Below are 20,387 nucleotides of genomic sequence, written 5' to 3' on the forward strand. Positions count from 1 at the left end.
ATGGTCTTTAATGCCTGTATGACGTGTGTTTGGACAACACAAGTGCACTGAATGAGGTATGAAATATTATTCAGCATGCATACAGTATATTATAATATATTTACATGTCTGACTGTTAGACATCGAAGTTGTAAACAAAGATTGTTGGAGGTTTCACAAGAAAATACTGCTTCAGTCTTTCTTTATTTCATGTTTATTTCTTTGTGAAATTTACTTGCAATTTCTGAGTGAAAATTGTTTTTATTTAATCCTATGCCAAATATTTTTCAGTGTGGTTTATTAACAAATGCTGCCTTAAAATCTGCAATCAACCTTTAACTGTGATCCTCTTTATATAATTTTATACAAACATTCATATTTTAAAACCAATTCTGATGCATAAATGTGCTTTGAGTTGTCTTATATTGAATCTGATTTCCTTCTATTAAAGTATTTGTTTTTGATGTTAGTGTGTTTAAGCACAGCAGAAGCTATTAATAATTTTTAAGAGCATTTCATTTATTTTGATAATACCATGTTTGTAGAGCATGTGTATATACAATTGTAATTATTACCAGTGTATATTTTCAGAAAACTTGTTTGTCAGTTAATAATATTTAAGATGTGATTTATAGATGTTTGAAATCCCTTTTAACATGACATAAGTGTTAGAGCCATTAAAAGAAAAAAAAAACAGAAATGGAAAGCGAATGAGGAACTAATGACTATTTGAGTATTTCCCTTTGTACTTCACTCAAGAAATCAACACCTGCTCAACATGTCTGAGTAAGTTCACTGCACTTCATCTCGTATAACTGTGTTTTGTGTTGATTTATAGAAATATAAACACGTTTCAGCTGTAGATTGAATGATGCTTGTACCAACTCTTTCTCTGAACAGTTAGTCGATGTCAATCAGCTTTTACATGTTCTACTTTTAGATCTTCACGCTTACGAGATGTTCACAAACGGACGTATCAGAGCTTACATGACAATTATGTGTCAAATACCAAGGTAAGGGATGCTTTAAAGGGGCTGTGTGTAATAATTATCATAGTCACCTTTTTATTGCCAATTTGTGAACAGCTTGTAATGAAACTTAAAAAACGAGACCCCTAGGGTGACTTTGAAAGCCGGTATAGACTGATTTTTATGTGAAGGACTCGGGACGTTTTTGCCGGGAAAATCAAAATGATGTGACGGTTACGCGCGCTCCCGAGAACATCTCTTTTAATTACCTCATCTGTCGACGTTATGTCGGTCAATCGCAGATCTGGTTCAAACATATTCACATCGCTATGATCAGATGTTTTCTGTCATTTTTGTTGTTTTAGTTATTGAGAAAGCCCAGCACATATTTACATACCCAGTTAGCAAACTGACATTGAATAGAAACGACTTTTCTCGTGACATCGAAACAACGAACAAGTATCGAACATCGAAATAACATTTTACCAACGTCAGAGTCAGACACGCCTTTTAAAACTAATGGAAAATCGACGCAATTTGTTTGTTTTCCTAACGTTGAAACGTTAATTTCAGTTGGATAACGATGTTGTGCTATAAACCCATTTTCTACTTGTTTTAAAAATCACACATCTAATTATAATAGATAAATTAGCCTGTATGGCAATAATTTATTAAATGCACACATCAGTTTTCATTGCTTTATTATACAAAATATGAATTTACATATGTTTTTAGAGCATATATATCCTACTAACCCTCTAACTATATAAGACTAATATAGAAAAGGCATTTACACTCAAATGCACAGAAAGGAGTATAAAAGTAAATTAAAGTCTAACACAATCTAGTAGTCTCAAATTACAAATTAAAAGTGATATTTACTTAATGTTATTTTGTACCAAATGCAAGGCAGAAAGTTAAGAGACTGACAGCCTCAGTCACAATTTACTATCATCTAAACATCGTTCTTCAGCAGCGAGAACGGTGTCGGGATGTTCGTTAACTATATCGCTGCAAAGATATTCGTTAATTATATCGCTAATTACAAGGGTTTCTGAATTCTACATATAGACCCTTTAAAGAGCATGTTATCTCATCTACAGGTTTGATGATTCATATCTAATATGGACGTTGTGTTTTTCTGTTTGCAGAAATCAAAGTGCTCTGTTTCTGCCCTGTTGGCCACTGGATGTTTAATCGTTTTAGGGATTTTATTGGCCATCGTGGTAATAGAGAAATTAAAGAATGAAGATGATTTGAGTCCCCATCACACAACGGCATGCTGTAACTACACCGTCAATGAGCACAGCAGGTGCGCCAACTTCCTGTTTTAATGATTTCACTTCCTGTCACCTTCAGCACTTCTTGAGTCTATGACGAGCTTCTCTTTGTCTTTTGATTTTGTTGACTACATGAGAGCTGACCTTTAGTTTAGATTCAAATTCATTGAACTTATAAGAATTTCCCAAGTTACAACCACAATTACCAGATACAACCACAATTTTATTATCATCAAACTGTTCACGTCTTCACCTTTCTTTGACGTATATGTGACTAATATCAGTGGACAATTGAAATATCAGTGGACAATTGAAATATTATTCCCAATCAAATGTAGTTTGTAGTTGCTTTGCCATTTGCAAAACTCAAATAGTATAAATTTTATATTTTTTAATTATTTTATATGGAAACTTCATATTTATTCTAAATTCATAATTACTCTGGTTATTCAGCTGAAATATTTATATCAGACTGAAATATTTTAGATTGATACAGAAAAATTGATTTTTTTTGACATAAAACATTTTAACTGACATAAATTCAATGCTTCAATAGACTTTGAGACAGTATTATTTTAGTATCATTGATATATTCTAGTTTGAATTAGATTTTTTTTTCTATTTTCATTTAAATTAAAGTTTTAGTAATGTTTGTGTATTTTGTTATTTTTTAAAATGTCTATATCGTTTTATTACGTTTTAGTTTATTTAGTTTTACTTATTTTAGTGCTTGTGAGAAATGAGAAAGGTTGCCATGGCAACTACCTGATTTTTTTTTTTTAAAACATACATTTTATTTCAAGTAACAAATTAAATTTGTTATTGTTAACTAAAACCCTAAAAATATATAACTAATAATAGCAAATAACACTACTAATAATATTAAAATAATCAATAAAATAACCCTAATAAAACCTTAATAATAATAAGTTTATATACTGTATATATATTTCACTTAATGTTTATTTCAAGTAATAAAAATATATATATATTTTTAAGATTTTAGATTTAGTTAACAAAATTAACCCTAATAATAAAAACGTATTATACATATATATATATATATATACAGGTCCTTCTCAAAAAATTAGCATATTGTGATAAAGTTCATTATTTTCCATAATGTAATGATAAAAAATTAAACTTTGATATATTTTAGATTCATTGCACACCAACTGAAATATTTCAGGTCTTCTATTGTATTAATACTGATGATTTTGGGATACAGCTCATGAAAACCCAAAATTCCTATCTAAAAAAATTAGCATATTATGAAAAGGGTCTCTAAACGAGCTATTAACCTAATCATCTGAATCAACTAATTAACTCTAAACACCTGCAAAAGATTCCTGAGGCTTTTAAAAACTCCCAGCCTGTTTCATTACTCAAAACCGCAATCATGGGCAAGACTGCCGACCTGACTGCTGTCCAGAAGGCCATCATTGACACCCTCAAGCAAGAGGGTAAGACACAGAAAGAAATTTCTGAACAAATAGGCTGTTCCCAGAGTGCTGTATCAAGGCACCTCAGTGGGAAGTCTGTGGGAAGGAAAAAGTGTGGCAAAAAACGCTGCACAACGAGAAGAGGTGACCGGACCCTGAGGAAGATTGTGGAGAAGGACCGATTCCAGACGTTGGGGGACCTGCGGAAGCAGTGGACTGAGTCTGGAGTAGAAACATCCAGAGCCACCGTGCACAGGCGTGTGCAGGAAATGGGCTACAGGTGCCGCATTCCCCAGGTCAAGCCACTTTTGAACCAGAAACAGCGGCAGAAGCGCCTGACCTGGGCTACAGAGAAGCAGCACTGGACTTCAGGCATTTTGGCATTTCCTTCTCCCCAGTCTTCCTCCAGACTCTGGCACCTTGATTTCCGAGTGACATGCAAAATTTGCTTTCATCCGAAAAAAGTACTTTGGACCACTGAGCAACAGTCCAGTGCAGCTTCTCTGTAGCCCAGGTCAGGCGCTTCTGCCGCTGTTTCTGGTTCAAAAGTGGCTTGACCTGGGGAATGCGGCACCTGTAGCCCATTTCCTGCACACGCCTGTGCACGGTGGCTCTGGATGTTTCTACTCCAGACTCAGTCCACTGCTTCCGCAGGTCCCCCAAGGTCTGGAATCGGTCCTTCTCCACAATCTTCCTCAGGGTCCGGTCACCTCTTCTCGTTGTGCAGCATTTTTTGCCACACTTTTTCCTTCCCACAGACTTCCCACTGAGGTGCCTTGATACAGCACTCTGGGAACAGCCTATTTGTTCAGAAATTTCTTTCTGTGTCTTACCCTCTTGCTTGAGGGTGTCAATGATGGCCTTCTGGACAGCAGTCAGGTCGGCAGTCTTACCCATGATTGCGGTTTTGAGTAATGAAACAGGCTGGGAGTTTTTAAAAGCCTCAGGAATCTTTTGCAGGCGTTTAGAGTTAATTAGTTGATTCAGATGATTAGGTTAATAGCTCGTTTAGAGACCCTTTTCATGATATGCTAATTTTTTTAGATAGGAATTTTGGGTTTTCATGAGCTGTATCCCAAAATCATCAGTATTAAAGGTGCATTGCGCAACAATTCATGTTAAAAATACACGTTTTCTAACCCATACATGCATAAACAATTGCCTGATGGGCTGAATGAGTCCTTCTCTGATCACTGCAATTGCCTCTATCATCCTGTACAGTAAAATAAATAAGAGGGATTCGGGTTCGAATTTGAGACTGGGCGTGACGTCATGCGCGTTCACGCTCACCAGGCTATGTCTCGCAGGTTTGTGTATTCGCCGGCGCCGCCATTTTCCGCATCAGCGAAGACAACTCATGCGTCAAAGGTAGAAGATGGATTCAAAGAGACCGGCTTGTAGTCCGTTCCAAACCCCAACGCAAACTCCACGTAAAGTAAAGAAAAGAAATGTTTTGTCTAGTGCCACCAAAAGGTCCAAATTGGAGTCAGACAGGCGTCGGAGTAAGACGAGAGTCTACCTCGGGAAGGCATTCAACAAATGGAGAGATCTGCGGTCTGCTCTTGGTCTCAAACGGGATCCTCAGTTGGCTTTTTTCTTGATAAAACGGTAAGATATAGCCCAGTCTCTAATGTTTGATACAGCCAATCTATGTATGACAACAAATGACGATGCGTAAAAATGTGTAATGCTTTAGCGTAACCTAGATACATGTACAATCAGAATTGGTTTTACTACCATTGTTAGTGAACAGTTTCATAAACTAGGAATTGTGTTCGGAAGAATAGTACAACATGAAACATAAAACATATCCAATAAAAGATGCTAACTATGTTTTTGTGTATGTCCTACCTAACGTGTATGTCCTACCTAACGTTAGCCTTGTGTCCATTGCTAACATGCTAAGGTGTTCATGTCATTGACCAACAAGGAAGAACGCCGTTGCATTGGCTATATTGTATTTTTCGGTAAAAATAGCAAATTGTTCCAGTGAATGTGGTACATTTTGTATGTAGTATATATGAGGTATGTGGGAGCTCGTATTCTATCAAAACGAGGAAAACGTAAAATATTTTGGTATTGTGATAAAATACATGTTTTATTCTGAACGTTGCAGGAAGGGAAATACAATGGTAAAGGGGTAAATATTTTTACTTTACTCATACTGTTTAGCAGACTAACTATTTACTAAATAAAGTATTGACACATTTCACATTAATGTTTGTCAGTGTGTATTGTCCCTGTCAAAATATCTACTAAATAAATCAGCGCTACATGTAGTTTAGTGATTAGCAAAACAGTTCAAGATTCTTGAGTGTGATATAACATGCTGAAAAAATGACCGATAATTAGACAGAAATTTTGAGTAAATTATAACAGAAAAAGGATGTATTGTTATTGGAATATTCTACTTAGCAGATCAATAACAGGCTGAACCCCGCAAGTCTTCGGCGGATTAGCCTGTTTGGCTTTTATGAAAACGTCATGGTGACATTTGATTGTTTATTACCTTGAGACATTTGAGTGAACGTTGTTGACCAACCGTGTATGGTATGATTATTATTTTGAGCTTTTGCGAAGTAATCAATTATATTGTTTATGAATGTGTTTTCATAACAATACAATCATAGGTGGATACAGTAAAAACATAAACAAAGTTTTCTACTACCCCTGTTTTTCCCCTCACACATAAGAGTAATTTACTCAAATTTACTGTCTTTCCTTCCATATATTTGAAATGACTTGCAGATTTATAACTTTATTACCACTGAAGAGATTTTGGCTGTACACCAAAGATCTGTGCGGCGTGTGGTCCATGAGCGTGCACAACTCTGGTTGCAGTTTCGCTTGTCGCCAGAGGGGGCGTAGTTCTGCAAAAACTCAGAGACTTGCGTTTTGCACCTTTAAAACAATAAAAGACCTGAAATATTTCAGTTGGTGTGTAATGAATCTAAAATATATGAAAGTTAAATTTTTATCATTACATTATGGAAAATAATGAACTTCATCACAATATGCAAATTTTTTGAGAAGGACCTGTATACGTATATATATATATATATATATATATATATATTGTTTTTAATTTTATTTCAGGTAATGTTTATTTTAATACTTAATAATTCTTTCTAAGCATGTAATTTCAGTGTCTTGATCTTAATTATTAAATTATTCTTCATAGTGAGGCAGAAAACACGGTTTTCTTGTTTTGGAAGTAGATTCACTCGTAGAAGTCATGACTCGTGGAAATGTGAAAATGTCATGTTATTGTGCCTTGATCTGGTCTGTTCAGGATGTGACCGCTGCTTTATTTTCTCCCAGGATTGTTCTCGTTGAGAGTTTCCCTCTCGGTATGGATTACGGGAGAAACGCCAGCGCTGGAACAAGCCTGTTTGAAGCCTGGAAGGATCTTCTGTCTTCGGCCACCGAACAAATCGACGTGGCTTCTTTCTACTGGTCTCTGACGGCTAACGACATCAACGTGAACTCCAGCACCGACAGAGCTGTGAGACTCATTCACACTCAGCACTATTAGAAACTCATGTCTGCATGTGGAAATACTGGTGCTTTTGAACTATGAAGGTAATATGATGCCATAAAGAATCGCATGCGCAGGGTAAGATTTGTGAACGTGCTTGTTAAGCAATCATTATTTATTTAACGTTTGCATTAAAAGTACCATTTTGAGAACGATGCTGAGTCAAAAGAAGATAAAGATGTGTTCTGGCGACTGGCATGTTTATTGAACCAATCAGATGAGAGTAAATCGTGAGTCAGCGAGCTCCTCATTTGATTGGCTACATTATGAAGATGCCCCCCCCCCCTCCCTCCCTTCGCACTTGCAAAACTCAATGAGAGAGAATCGTGCCAAAACTGTAAGCGCAGCTAAAAGAAAGACGCAACTGTAAAAATCATGTTATTTCGGAAACTTTTTTTGTGTCATGTACACAAGAAGTCATTTAGGCCTCGTTTACACTCTCAGTGAAATGTGACCCGATTTTGATTTGCTCATATGTGACACAGATCGGATGTACACACGCACTTAATCCTACCCAAGGGGTTTACAGTGCGTATCATGCACGCAAAATCTATTTTTGGCGTATAGATGGCACGAGAAATAAAATGAGTGATATTGTATTAGATACGCACTTTCATGAGATCGTGTTGTATGTTCCCGCCAGTCCTGAGATGTCTCTCGCACACAATAACTGAAGCATATCTACCTTATATCTCAAAGCTAGCATCAAGCATATTTCGTGTTCGTGCATCTGTGCAATAACCCCCTTTAAGCATGCGTGCCGTTTCAGATAGTATGGCAAGTGTAAACGCATGAATCGGATATGGGTCACAATTGAAAGAACGTGGATCTAGGCACCAAATCAGAATTGGGCATCAAGACCTGCAGTGTCAATGAGGCCTGTGACATTTGCAACAGTTTATTTTTTTACACAAACGTTTGTTTTACCCAATCAATCGGTTTTGCAGTTCCTGACTCTGTTTTTTTCCCTTGCAAATTGCTGTTCACAGGCTTGCAATGCTTTTGGCCGTATTTGTGGGGGGAAAAAAGTGTAAGTGTGGAAAAATGGAAGTCAGAAGAATACAGATCATATTTATTTTGCGTTAGCATCAAGCTGTAGTTTCACAATACATGCATTACACTTATACGAATAACAATGGAATGCTGCACATATTTTTTTTTCTTACGCTTGAAAGGCGTTTTACATCTTCTCCTGGACAATTTAAGCCTGCAATCTTATAAAAACTTTCACAAATCTTACCCTGCGCATGTGATTCTTTATGGCATCATATTACCTTCACATTGAACCTTTTTGATTGTCAACGTCATGTTTGTGTCTCAGGGCAGAGAGATTTTAGAGGAGTTCAGAGCTTTACCGTCTAGAAACGTGTCTGTGCGAGTGGTGACCAGCATCCCGACTGTGGCTCTCAATTCAACAGACCTAAAAGTCCTGAAAGAAAACGGTCGGGAATTCTGCCTTCCATATAAAGACATGGATTATTTATCTTAAAGTCCCCCTGTGGTGAAAATCCAGCTTGTCTATGTGGTGTTTTTAAAACGCTTTAAGACAAACCATGTGTAAATTCATAAGTCGACAGCATTGCTGAGTATTTTCTCCTTAAAACTGCAGTGAACCAAAGACAGTCTCAAAAACACGCTCTGAAATCGCTGGTGTTTCTGACGTCACAAACTACCTTGAACAATCAGATCAACGTGTGACCGTCAACGAGTGGATCTCTGAGTGAGTGAGTGAGTGAGTGGAGGCGGGGCTCATTTGCATATTCATAGAACCGCGAATACTAAATGAGGCAAGTGTTACATTCAAGCTATTTTAAGGCATGACGGTTTTTTTCCAAGGAAAAAACTCATCTTTGATCACCAGAATTACTTATTTAAAAAGTTTTAAGGGACAGAATGATTGACTACAGGCCAGGGGGACTTTAAATAATTAGTCAAGTCTTTTTTCAACACTTCTATATTTCTACTCTTGATTAACTTCTGAAATGAATCCTTATTTCCTTTTGTCCTAACTGTGTGTTTCTTCATGCAGGAATACAGATACGACGAGTGAACTTCGGCCGCTTGACTAAAGGAGTCCTTCATACTAAATTCTGGATTGTGGACGGGAAACACGTTTACATCGGCAGCGCCAACATGGACTGGAGATCTTTAACGCAGGCAACGACATTTGCATTCGTGCATTTAAGTGATTTACAGTAGACGAGCTTCAGCAATTAGTTCCAGTTTTCGCAATATACACTTCCATGTTCATTAGAAAGAAGCTGTCAAAACAATTAAGCTTAGGAGCACAGACTTAAGTTTGATCTCATTTCAAAGACCCTTGGGTAGGTTACTGTTGAAGAAAAAAAAGTTTAAAAAGTGAAACCCCAAAAAAGTTTTAGGTGTTTATGAAAATGATTTATGAACATTTATTTTATGTAAAATATATATTTTATGAAACCTGGTTAACTCTAAAACTGCTAGAAAATCAAAATCAAAGTTGTGTTCCAGATTTGAGGTTGATATATCAAAAAATTAGCTTTCAGTGAGATTTTGTTTGGCCGCAGTAACAGGTTTTCCCCATTAGATGCAGCAAAACTCGGATTTGTGGTTTGCAGAGTTTTCCTCTCTCAAATATTACATGCACACAAAATTTTTTTATAACACACATACAAACCACACTCTAACATCCATACCAACACAATCACACAATTATAGCTGCAAAATTTATCTAATTGGCTCAATAATATGCATAAGCAGAAGGTTGCATCATTTTGTAGTTGCAGTAAATGGCCCTGAGATTAAAAATTGGTTTCAATGGGGACATTTCTGTCCACAAGGTCCATGGGGGTGAAGTAGTAAAATTCCAATAAAAATACACACCTGTGCCAAAATGCATGCAGTTGGCATTAACACTGTCAAAATGATTAAAAACAACAACTGTAAAAGATAAAAATGTCCATATAGTTGCAAAAGTGTTAAATGGAAGATGTTTTGAAAGTTGTGATATTTTCAGTGGTCTCTAATTGTGACGTGTGTGTGTGATAAACCTCTCCAGGTGAAAGAGCTCGGTGTGGTGATCTATAACTCCAGTGCTTTGGCTGCTGACCTGCACAAGATCTTCCAGTCGTACTGGGTCATGGGTCGGTCCAACACGTCTATCCCGGATCCGTGGCCGTCCTCCTACCAAACCTTCATCAACCAGGAGCATCCGCTGCCACTCAACCTCAGCGGTGTAGCCAGTCGAGTTTATATCACGGTGATTACACTCGCTCAGATCATCACGGCTCACAAACACAGATTCAGTCAGGCTTTTAGAGATGCGCCTGAGAAACAAGCGGATTCACTTATGCTTCAAACATTACAATGCTGAGGATAACTTTCATTAACTCTGCAATATCACATGTCAGTTTGAAAGGAAGATTTTAATATGAGTGGATCATTCATAAATCTGTAAGATCTTTTCTTCATGCTGTGGAAATAACAAACGGAACACAACGAGCGCAGCGCTGAAAAGGGGCGGAGCTACATGAGGTCACTAGTTCTGATTGGATGAGGCGTGTTTGAAGACGTTTGAAACATTTTATAATGATGTTGCTTGGCAGTCAGTTGTTATTGTTAAACTACTGAAAATAATTTTCGGTAAGGGAAATAAAGCTGGAAAAATATATAAATATTAGATAAAAAAATTAAATTAGAAATGTTGCCTTGAAGTATTAAAATTATTCAAATCAAAGCAAAAATAAATTAAGGGTAAATAAAAATATATAAATAAAATAAAAAGTAACAAAAAAAATCACAACCAAAATAAAAATATAATTAAACACTATAATGGTTATTGCCTATTAAGGTAGTATTAATAAATGTTAAAATTTATTGAATATCTGCACCTTTTACTATAGTGATGATGTTGTTGTTTTATAAAATCATGTCATCCTGTTCCTGGGTTTTTAATGACTGATACTGATATCTACAGACTAATCGATGATTTGATGTTAATATTTATTGCAAATGAGATGTGCATTTATTTCACACAATATTTATTCAGTACACTACAACAAATTTAAATAAAATAAATGAAATCCAATAGTCTCAAAATTGTGAAATGTTGGCAAATTAACTGGTGATATGCACTTATCTTTAAGATTTTTTTTTTTTAATTCAGCAAGGATGCATTAAATTGTTCAAAAGACATTTATCTTGCTAGAGATTTTATTTTCAAATAAACGCTGTTCTTGTAGAAATTTCTATTCATCAAAGAATCCTAAGAAATAAAATGTATCTCAGTTTCCAGAAAAATGCAAAGCAGCACGACTGTTTTCAACACTGATAATAATCATAAATGTTTTATGAGCATTAAATCATCATATGATAGTGATTTCTGAAGGATCATGTGACACTGAAGACTGGAGTAATGATGCTGAAAATTCAGCTTTGATCACAGGAATAAACTACACTTTCATAAAAAACAGCTGATTTACATCTTAATAATATTTCACAATTTTACTACATTTTTAATCAAATAAATGCATCTCTCCTCTTCCTCAGGCCTCTCCGCCTGCGTTCTGTCCGGTCTCTCGAACCCGAGACCTTGATGCCATTCTGTCGGCCATCGGAGACGCGCGGGACTTCATACACGTGGCAGTCATGGAGTTTTATCCCGCTTCCAAGTACTTCCATCATCACGGGTGAGTTTCAAGTCAAGTCAGCTTTATTTCCATAGGGCTTATACGTAAAACACAGATCGTTTAAAAGGAGTAGTTCACTTTCAAATGAAAATGACCCCATGATTAACTCGCCCTCAGGTCATCTAAGGGCGTTTTCACACCTGAAAGTCCGCACCAAGGTCCGAACCAAAGTTCACATTTTGACACATTTTATACTTTCAGAAAGTTTTGGTTTGGTTTCACACTGCAATTATGCGAGCGCACTAAAGAACTTTACGCTGTGGGCTGCATCTCAACATTGATTGGTTTGTAAATGGACGTGCGTCTGACGTCAGCGTGTTGTCAATGCGGCGGGTAACTTTGACATTATGAATGAACAGACGCTTATCGTTGCAACTGTATTGTTATTTTTATGGCATAATTACCTGCAGCACCAACTATACACAAGGCTAGTTCAAATTCGCCAAATGAACGTCCTCGTCGTTTGAACATTTTATCGTCGCCGGCAGGAAAGGAGGAGAAGACTGCAAGCAATCATGCGAGCTCTTTTTTTTGTGAATTTTTTCCAGTTGACTTCTAATTATGTCATCAGACCATACTTCAATTAAAAACCTCGTCTCCTCCTCTCCCCATGTGCGTACGGCTCATTTTTCCTGCCATCTTCTGTTTTTTCAGCTATGCAGGAACCACCGGAACTTCCTGTAAAAGGTCTGAAAGTCCGAACCATACAGAAATGCTTTCACACTAGAAACGAACCAAACCTTTGTTCAGTTTGATCCGGACCGAGACTACCTCTTTTCGTCAGACCAAATTTAATCTGTTTGGTCCGGACCGTGGTCCTGGGGAGGTTTCACACCTGCAATTTTGATTCGGACCAAACTGAAAAGTCAGAAAGTCCGGACCAAACAAGGTAGGTGTGAAAGGGCCCTTACTATTCGTCTGAAAGAAGAAAATCAAATACTATCTGAGTTATATTAAAAAAATCCAGGTTTTATAATGGCAGTGGATTGCAACCAACAGATTAAAGCTAAAAAAAACGAGGATTAAAAGGATTAAACTAATCCTTTAAGCAGCTTCACAGTGATAAACAGGAAAACAGCATTAATGATACAAACTTAATCAAATATGAGGTATAATTAATTTTCAGCTGTAAATCAGCTCTAAAAAGACAATAGTGTCATTATTCAGCTCAATTCAGTTCTATGTTTATTCAGTTCAGTTCAATAACTGTATAAAGTTTATCAATTATGAAACTAGTTCAATTCAGCTATAAAGCAGCTCTACAGAAAACAATAGTTCCGTGAGTTTGATTGACAGGCGATCTGACCAATCATAATCCGCCATCCGCCGAATCCGCCATTTTTGTCCGACAAAGCAGTCAGGAGAGTTAGTAGATTAACGTTGGAGGATTTGAACTTGAGATTCGAAGTGTACTGACGTCTTTCCGCGGTTAAAACAACATTCCTTCTGATGTTCATTCATGTTTATTTGATGCTATAAATGAACTAGAAGGAAGAGATGATCGGTTCACGAGCAGCTTTAACTGAGCGATCTGTCACGACACATTAAAGAGTCACAAAACTGTATTTATTGTTTAAATTTCTTTAAAAAAATAACCAAATTTGAAAGTTGAGACTTTGTTTCATATCAAAAGTAAGCTGGTCTGTGCGGTCTGTATTGTTCACTGCGTGAGCGGCGTCGCTTGTTGGACATAGCAACAGAATTGAACTGAATTCAATAAATAAATGTCTCAGTGTTCGGCGTGTTCTTCTCCCTGCTCCTGCGCTATGCCTTCTGCAACTCTGAAGACGGGATCTTCCTCCATACTAGGAGTGACGGGAACCTCTTCAACCTTGCCCGCCTCAGAGCAAAGACTAAGGTCCGCAGGGTACTCATACGGGAGATGCTGTTTGCAGATGATACTGCTCTTGCTGCACACACTGAGGGTGCCCTCCAGCGACTTATCACCTGTTTTGCAGATGCATGCACAGAGTTTGGCTTTGCCATCAGTATTAAGAAAACCAAAATAATGGTGCAAGATGTCAACACCACTCCCGAAATCACTATCAGCGACCACACCCTGGAGGTAGTGGAGAATTTCACATACCTTGGCTCCACCATCTGCAGCAACCTATCCTTGGATACTGAGCTCAATATAAGGATAGGCAAAGCAGCCACCGCCATGGCTCGACTAGCAAAGAGGGCTTGGGATAACACTCTATTGACACTCAAAACAAAACTGAAGGTGTACCAAGCATGCGTCTTGAGCACCCTACTCTACGGCAGTGAAGCTTGGACTCTATATATTCGACAAGAGCAAAGATTGAATGCCTTCCATATGCGCTGCCTCAGACGACTCCTGAGCATCACCTGGCAGGATCGTATCACAAACATAGCCATCCTGGCCCATGCAGGTATGCAAAGTATGTACACCATACTTACACAGAGGCGACTTGGCTGGCTCAGGATGGATGATGGTCGTATCCCAATGGGTGTTCTGTACGCTTGCCACAGGAATACGACCATCTGGACGGCCAATCCTGCGCTATAAGGACGCCTGCAAGCGAGACTTGAAAACGTGCAGCATCTGTCCGGCTGATTTGGAAAGCAGTGACATTGCACCGTGAAAATTGGCGATCCACCGTTTAGACTGGTGTCCTACTAGCCGAAGAAAAAAGAGCAATGCAGTGGGAGGAGAAGAGGACTCGCCGGCAGCAAAGTGTTCAGCCTGTTCCCATTGACAGCACCACTGCTTACACCTGTAGCAAGTGCCAGCGGTGCTGTCGCTCCCGTATCGGACTCTACAGTCATAGTAGAGTCTGCAACCAAACCACAGACTGACCTGGGTGCAGATAAACCATTGTCTCTCGAAGACAGAAGGATGCCAACATAAAAGCTGCATGCAAAATAATTAGGAAAAATCTTCACTAGAGTTTAGCATGTCACACGTTTCATGTCAAAAAAGAAGAAAAGTTATGATGACAGAAGAGTTTTGTCAAGGTGCTAATCAAATCTAACTACAAAGTAAAGCATCTTTATGCCACAAACTGCTGCTGAGTAAACATGAGTGTGTTCCTTCATAAACCAGACTTCTAGAAGTGCTCAGGCAGCAGAAAAGCAGATTTGCTCTGGTGAAGTTATATTTATCTTCTCTGGGAAGAACAACACTGTGACACACGCCTGTCCCTTTCATCCGGCGGGAGAATGAAGAATGAAGATCCCAGAAGGCCTTGTTTATGGGAAACACTGTATCTTAATGGCAGATTTCAGCACATTACAGTCAGATGTTTAGTAAGCACTTTTCAGGATAGAAGAGAATAAATGGAAACTGATAGAAGTAGTGCACTTAAACCACGCGCTAACCGGGAGTTAGGGCCGTTTCCCGTTGCTTTTCAGTGTAAAAACCAGCTCTTACTATTCATTTGGTCATTTTGAATTCCTCACTATATCTATCTATGATGAAGTGATTGTGAAATACAAATTGAAATATTATAATAAGGAGAGTTCACTCCAAAAAAAGATGACAGCAATAACAACAACCACAATAATAAGATATTAAAAGCCCATATTAACTGTTAATACATTAATAGTTTGCGGGCCCACATCATTCAAGGCTCATTCCCACCAAGGAAGATAACTATTATGATAACGATAAAAATCTAAAATTAGCTCTGAAAATCAATTCAGTTTCATATCTCTGTCTGTTGAAAAATTCGTCCATTATGAAATAAATTCAATTCAGTTGTAATAAGCAGGGGTGCACAACTTTTTCACTGAGTTACTCAGGTGAGTACCAGGAGATGGTGTTTGGTACTCACCCCATGTAGCGTGGTCTTAATAAGTGCAGTCTTCCTAACTGTCCTCCTCAGTGTAGAAGCTGTCAATCACAGCTGTCAATCATGACGTCACATTCCCGTTTTTATAGCATATAACTAACTAGAGACCTAACTTATTTAAAAAAAAACGAACACTTAAATTTACATCAGCGTGAAAACAACAGCTTAAAATGACAGAAAACCTCTTTGGAAAAAATGTATTTGAAGGGTAATTTGATTGTTTAATTTCCATTTCGTTCTTTAGACTTCATGGGGAGGATTTTGAACAACTCATTGTAGCTGTGTCAGCTGGGATGCGATTCGTCACGTCAAAAATAGTCGATTTCCGAATGCAACTTAACAGGGAGGAGAGTAAAGATGGAAAGCTCCTAAAGCTTAGTTCCATATAAATTCACGGATAATTTGTTGTTTTGTCGTAAGTGAAAAACAACATTGACCACCTTGTATTTGAAAAAGGATCCTCGTATAAGAAACGATACTAAAATTCAGACTCAAGAGTCAGTTCATTTTATCAGTTGACTGATAAAATGTCGGCTGACGGAAACACAGCGAGTTGTTCAAAATCTTTCTTTTTAGTAAACTCTGTGTACACAAACAATGTTTTCAATGCTGGAGTTCATGTGTAGAGCCCCTGGTAATACTTCGAGCGAAGTTTCATGTTGTGTCAAGCCTTCTTAGTGTTTTAAAAATAGCGATTTTTGATGCTATCATATATGTGCCCCTAAGGTTACTTCTCCCATTCAAAAGGCAATTTGACTGAAAACGAAGATACGGTCAAACTTAAAAGTGGCGTTTCCATTTTAATTATACTTTTAAACAAAAGTTTGCCTCGGGTAGATTGACAAAAAGACCCTAGGTTACATTTTGGCGACAGTTACCCTTTAAGTACGCAAAGGCAATTCCTGATAAATTCCTGATTTTATGTCACGCATGCGTACCAGTTATGCGCACCCCTGGTAATAAGCATCTCTGCAGTGACATTTCAATGCATTTTAGAGCTGCACGAATAATGTTAGAAGATTGCGATCTCGATTCAAACACTTGATCTTATTCCTAAATGATGATGACTCGCCTGCGTCTCTTAAACCTTTGACAAGTACGATCACAGAGAACTGATCACAGATCTGTGTTCTGATCCGGAGAGAGCAAATGTCATGTATAGATATGAAACCGCTTCACAAACAACACAGTATCATTATTTCTGTATTACAATAATTCAATTGATGACAGTAAAAGTTTAATAAGTTTGTAAATAAACACTGACCTACGGTAGTGATCAAAATAGAGCAAATCAACTTTTGAAAGTAACTTGACACTTTAAATGAAGATTGTATAAATTATATGGTTACACCAGTAGGTGGCGACAAGTGACTGTTAAAAATGTGTTTGTCATTGAATCATTCGTTCAAAAACTCTGATTAATCCAGTCATGAAACAAATGAAGTCTTTATGAGTGAGTCATTGAATCATTCATTCAAGAGATTTGTTCAAAAACTCTGATCAATCCAGTCATGAAACAAATGAAGTCTTAATGAGTGAGTCATTAAATCATTCATTGAAGAGATTCACTTAACTTTGATTCGTCCAGTTACAAAACAAGTGACGTTTTTGTGAGTGAGTCATTGAATCATTCACTCAAGAGATTCGTTCAAAAACGCTGATTTGTCCAGTAATAAAATAAGTGAAGTATATATGAGTGAGCCATTGAAACATTCATTTGTAAAATTCAAAATATTTTTTAATCTCTAGTAAATTACTGATTTTGTTTAGTTGTCCGTTCAGAATTGTGATCTCTATTTTAAACAAAAAATGCATTTAGTTTCCTTTGAGCGTTTGCATTGCTGTGTTTGTTGGTGCAGATACTGGCCGGTCATTGAAGACGCTCTGAAGCGCTCAGCCATCGAGAGGAACGTGTCCGTGTGTCTGTTGGTCAGTTGTGGTCGAGACACTGACCCGTCCGTTTGGCCTTTCCTCCGGTCACTAGATGCTCTCCGTTCCCCGGCTGACAACATCAACATCGCAGTGGTGAGTCAATGTAAACGAAGGCAGGATGTCACCTATAAAAATCTGTTTTTAAATGCTGTTTATCCTGTTTCATTGCACAGAGGCTGTTTATTATTCCAGTGGGAAACCAGTCGCACATCCCCTATACCAGAGTCAACCACAACAAATATATGGTGACCGATAGAGTGGCGTATGTAGGTGAGTTATTTCACTGCGCTTTTACTCTTGTGACAATACTAAATAAATAATAAAATGTTGATACTAAAAGAGCTATTAAGGGGTTCTTTTTAACTTTGGTATTTTTTATATTCTATAATTATTCTATAAAAAATCTATATTCAAAAGTTTGGGGTCGGTAAGATTTTTAATGTTTTTAAAAGAAGTCTCTTCTGCTCACCAAGGCTGCATTTATTTGATTAAAAATACAAAAAAAACAGTAATATTATAAAATATTATTTCAGTGTAAATCAGCTGTTTTCTATGTGAATATATAGTAAAGTGTAATTTATTCCTGTGATCAAAGCTGAATTTTCAGCATCATTACTCCAGTCTTCAGTGTCACATGATCCTTCAGAAATCACTATAATATGATGATTTGATGCTCAAGAAACATTTATGATTATTATCAATGTTGAAAACCATTGTTTTAAGGATTATTTGATGAACAAAGTTAAAAACAAAATAGAATCAACCCTTTTGTAACATTATAAATGTCTTTACTGTCACTTTTGATCAATTTAATTCCTCCTTGATGAATAAAAGTATTGTTTTATTTTATTTATTTCCCCCAAAAAATAAAATAAAAATTCTTACTGACCCCAAACTTTTGAACGGTAGTGTTTAAAGTTACAAAAGATTCTATTTCAGATAAATGCTGTTCTTTTGAACTTTCTATTCATCAAAGAATCCTGAAATATAAATGTAAATAACTGTTTTAAATGTTTCTTGAGCATAAAATTATCATATTTTACTGATTTCTGAAGGATCATGTGACACTGAAGACTGGAGTAATGATGCTGAAAATTCAGCTTTGATCACAGGAATAAATTACACTTTACTATATATTCACATAGACAACAGGTGATTTACATTGGAATAATATTTTATAATATTACTGTTTTTTTTTGTTTGTTTTTTTAATCAAATAAATGCAGCGTTGGTGAGCAGAAGAGATCTCTTTTAAAAACATTAAAAATCTTACCGACCCCAAACTTTTGAACAGCAGTGTGTGTATATATTATTATCCACTGACACACAGTTAACATACTGCGGTAAAAATAAAAAGTTTTTATATTTATTGCACATGATACAGTTAAGTAACATCACACGACCAAAGGTGCTGTTTTCCTAAATAATATCACGATTGAAAATGTGACTGATTTCATACGACAGTTCAATAAATAAGTAGTTAATATTAATGTCACTTACATTTTAGATGCAATATTGAGTGTTTTGTTCTATTTAAGCAGTGAAAATAGTTCCACAGCAGAACTACTGTATATCACGCTTCTCACCGCAACCGTGTTTCATCACTGAAAGATTCAGGGTTTCGAACCAATCGGTTGAGTCAACGATTCAATGACTCATTCACAAACAACTGCCTGATTCTTGAATGAATCAACAGTTCAAACGAATCGTTTGAATGAATGACTCAATGACTCACTCATTAAGATGATCACCTGCCGTTTACTTTCATGTTTAAAAGTATATTTTTTCCCCCACCATTTGGTAAAAGCCCTATAGTGTCTTAATTCTTCCTTATAATTCTAATTTAATTTATTGATCAAATTTAAGAGTTTGAAATGAAAGATGAAGCATACATTTAATAGGATTAGGGAGAAAAAGCCCTTTATAAAGGTAAAAAAAAGTAAATATCACAAATGTGCAGATTTAAACATGTCAAAGCTGATAGAAACAGACAGAATAAATGATATTTACACCACAAAAAATGTATTTTTTCCGGATAAGCAACATTTTTATTAGAATGACCGATTAACTTGCACATAACACCCTGATATATAGTTTTGATATGGTTTGTGTGTTCAGGCACGTCTAACTGGTCAGCTGACTACTTCAACACCACTGCCGGAGTGGGCTTAGTGGTATCCCAGGATGCTTTGCTGGGAAACTCTTTCCATCATCAGTTGAATGCAGTGTTTGACCGAGACTGGAACTCACCGTTTGCCGTCCCGCTCGCTGAACTCAAGCTGAACCATGACTGTGTTTTCTCCAGATCCACACCATAGATAGATCAACACGCTTCAAACTAACATTTCACCAGTGCAATTCTTTTAGCCATTTAACTCGAAATATAAATGTCACATATATCTCGCATGTTTTAAACGGCGGTAATATTTGTATCATTATATACAGATTATTTGCATGTCTCTAAATAAGGGAAGCCTTTTGGCCATTTCATTTGAAAATGTATTTTGTAATTCAATAAAATTTAATAAGTATTATAAATTTATCATATATATATATATAATATATATATATATATATATATATATATATATATATATATAAATTTAATTGTTAATGTTTATGTATTTCATTGTAATTGTATACACAACAATAAACAAAATCATAATTTTTTATCAGCATTTTCCCCTCAAATAATTTATTTACTAATATATAAATACAGACTTATTGTTGATTGTGGTATTCCTTGTTGATTTTTTTCTTTTATTC

The 20,387-nt window shown here is 36.6% G+C and overlaps 1 protein-coding gene across 1 annotated transcript; it reads left to right on the top strand.

The window, feature by feature from the left end:
* Positions 1-587: 587 nt before the first annotated feature.
* On the top strand, positions 588-20,122 carry LOC143707036 (5'-3' exonuclease PLD4-like). Its single transcript, XM_077199655.1, has 11 exons — positions 588-765; positions 920-992; positions 2,099-2,259; positions 6,991-7,174; positions 8,529-8,649; positions 9,237-9,364; positions 10,245-10,445; positions 11,735-11,874; positions 17,549-17,714; positions 17,795-17,891; positions 19,740-20,122. Exons 1-11 carry the CDS (start codon positions 758-760, stop codon positions 19,937-19,939), a joined length of 1,479 nt encoding a protein of 492 aa, XP_077055770.1. The 5' UTR covers positions 588-757; the 3' UTR covers positions 19,940-20,122.
* Positions 20,123-20,387: the final 265 nt, after the last annotated feature.

The sequence above is a fragment of the Siphateles boraxobius genome, unplaced genomic scaffold (genome assembly GCF_051911475.1).
Source record: "Siphateles boraxobius isolate OS27281-9 unplaced genomic scaffold, OSU_SipBor_1 113, whole genome shotgun sequence".
NCBI lineage: Eukaryota > Metazoa > Chordata > Actinopteri > Cypriniformes > Leuciscidae > Siphateles > Siphateles boraxobius.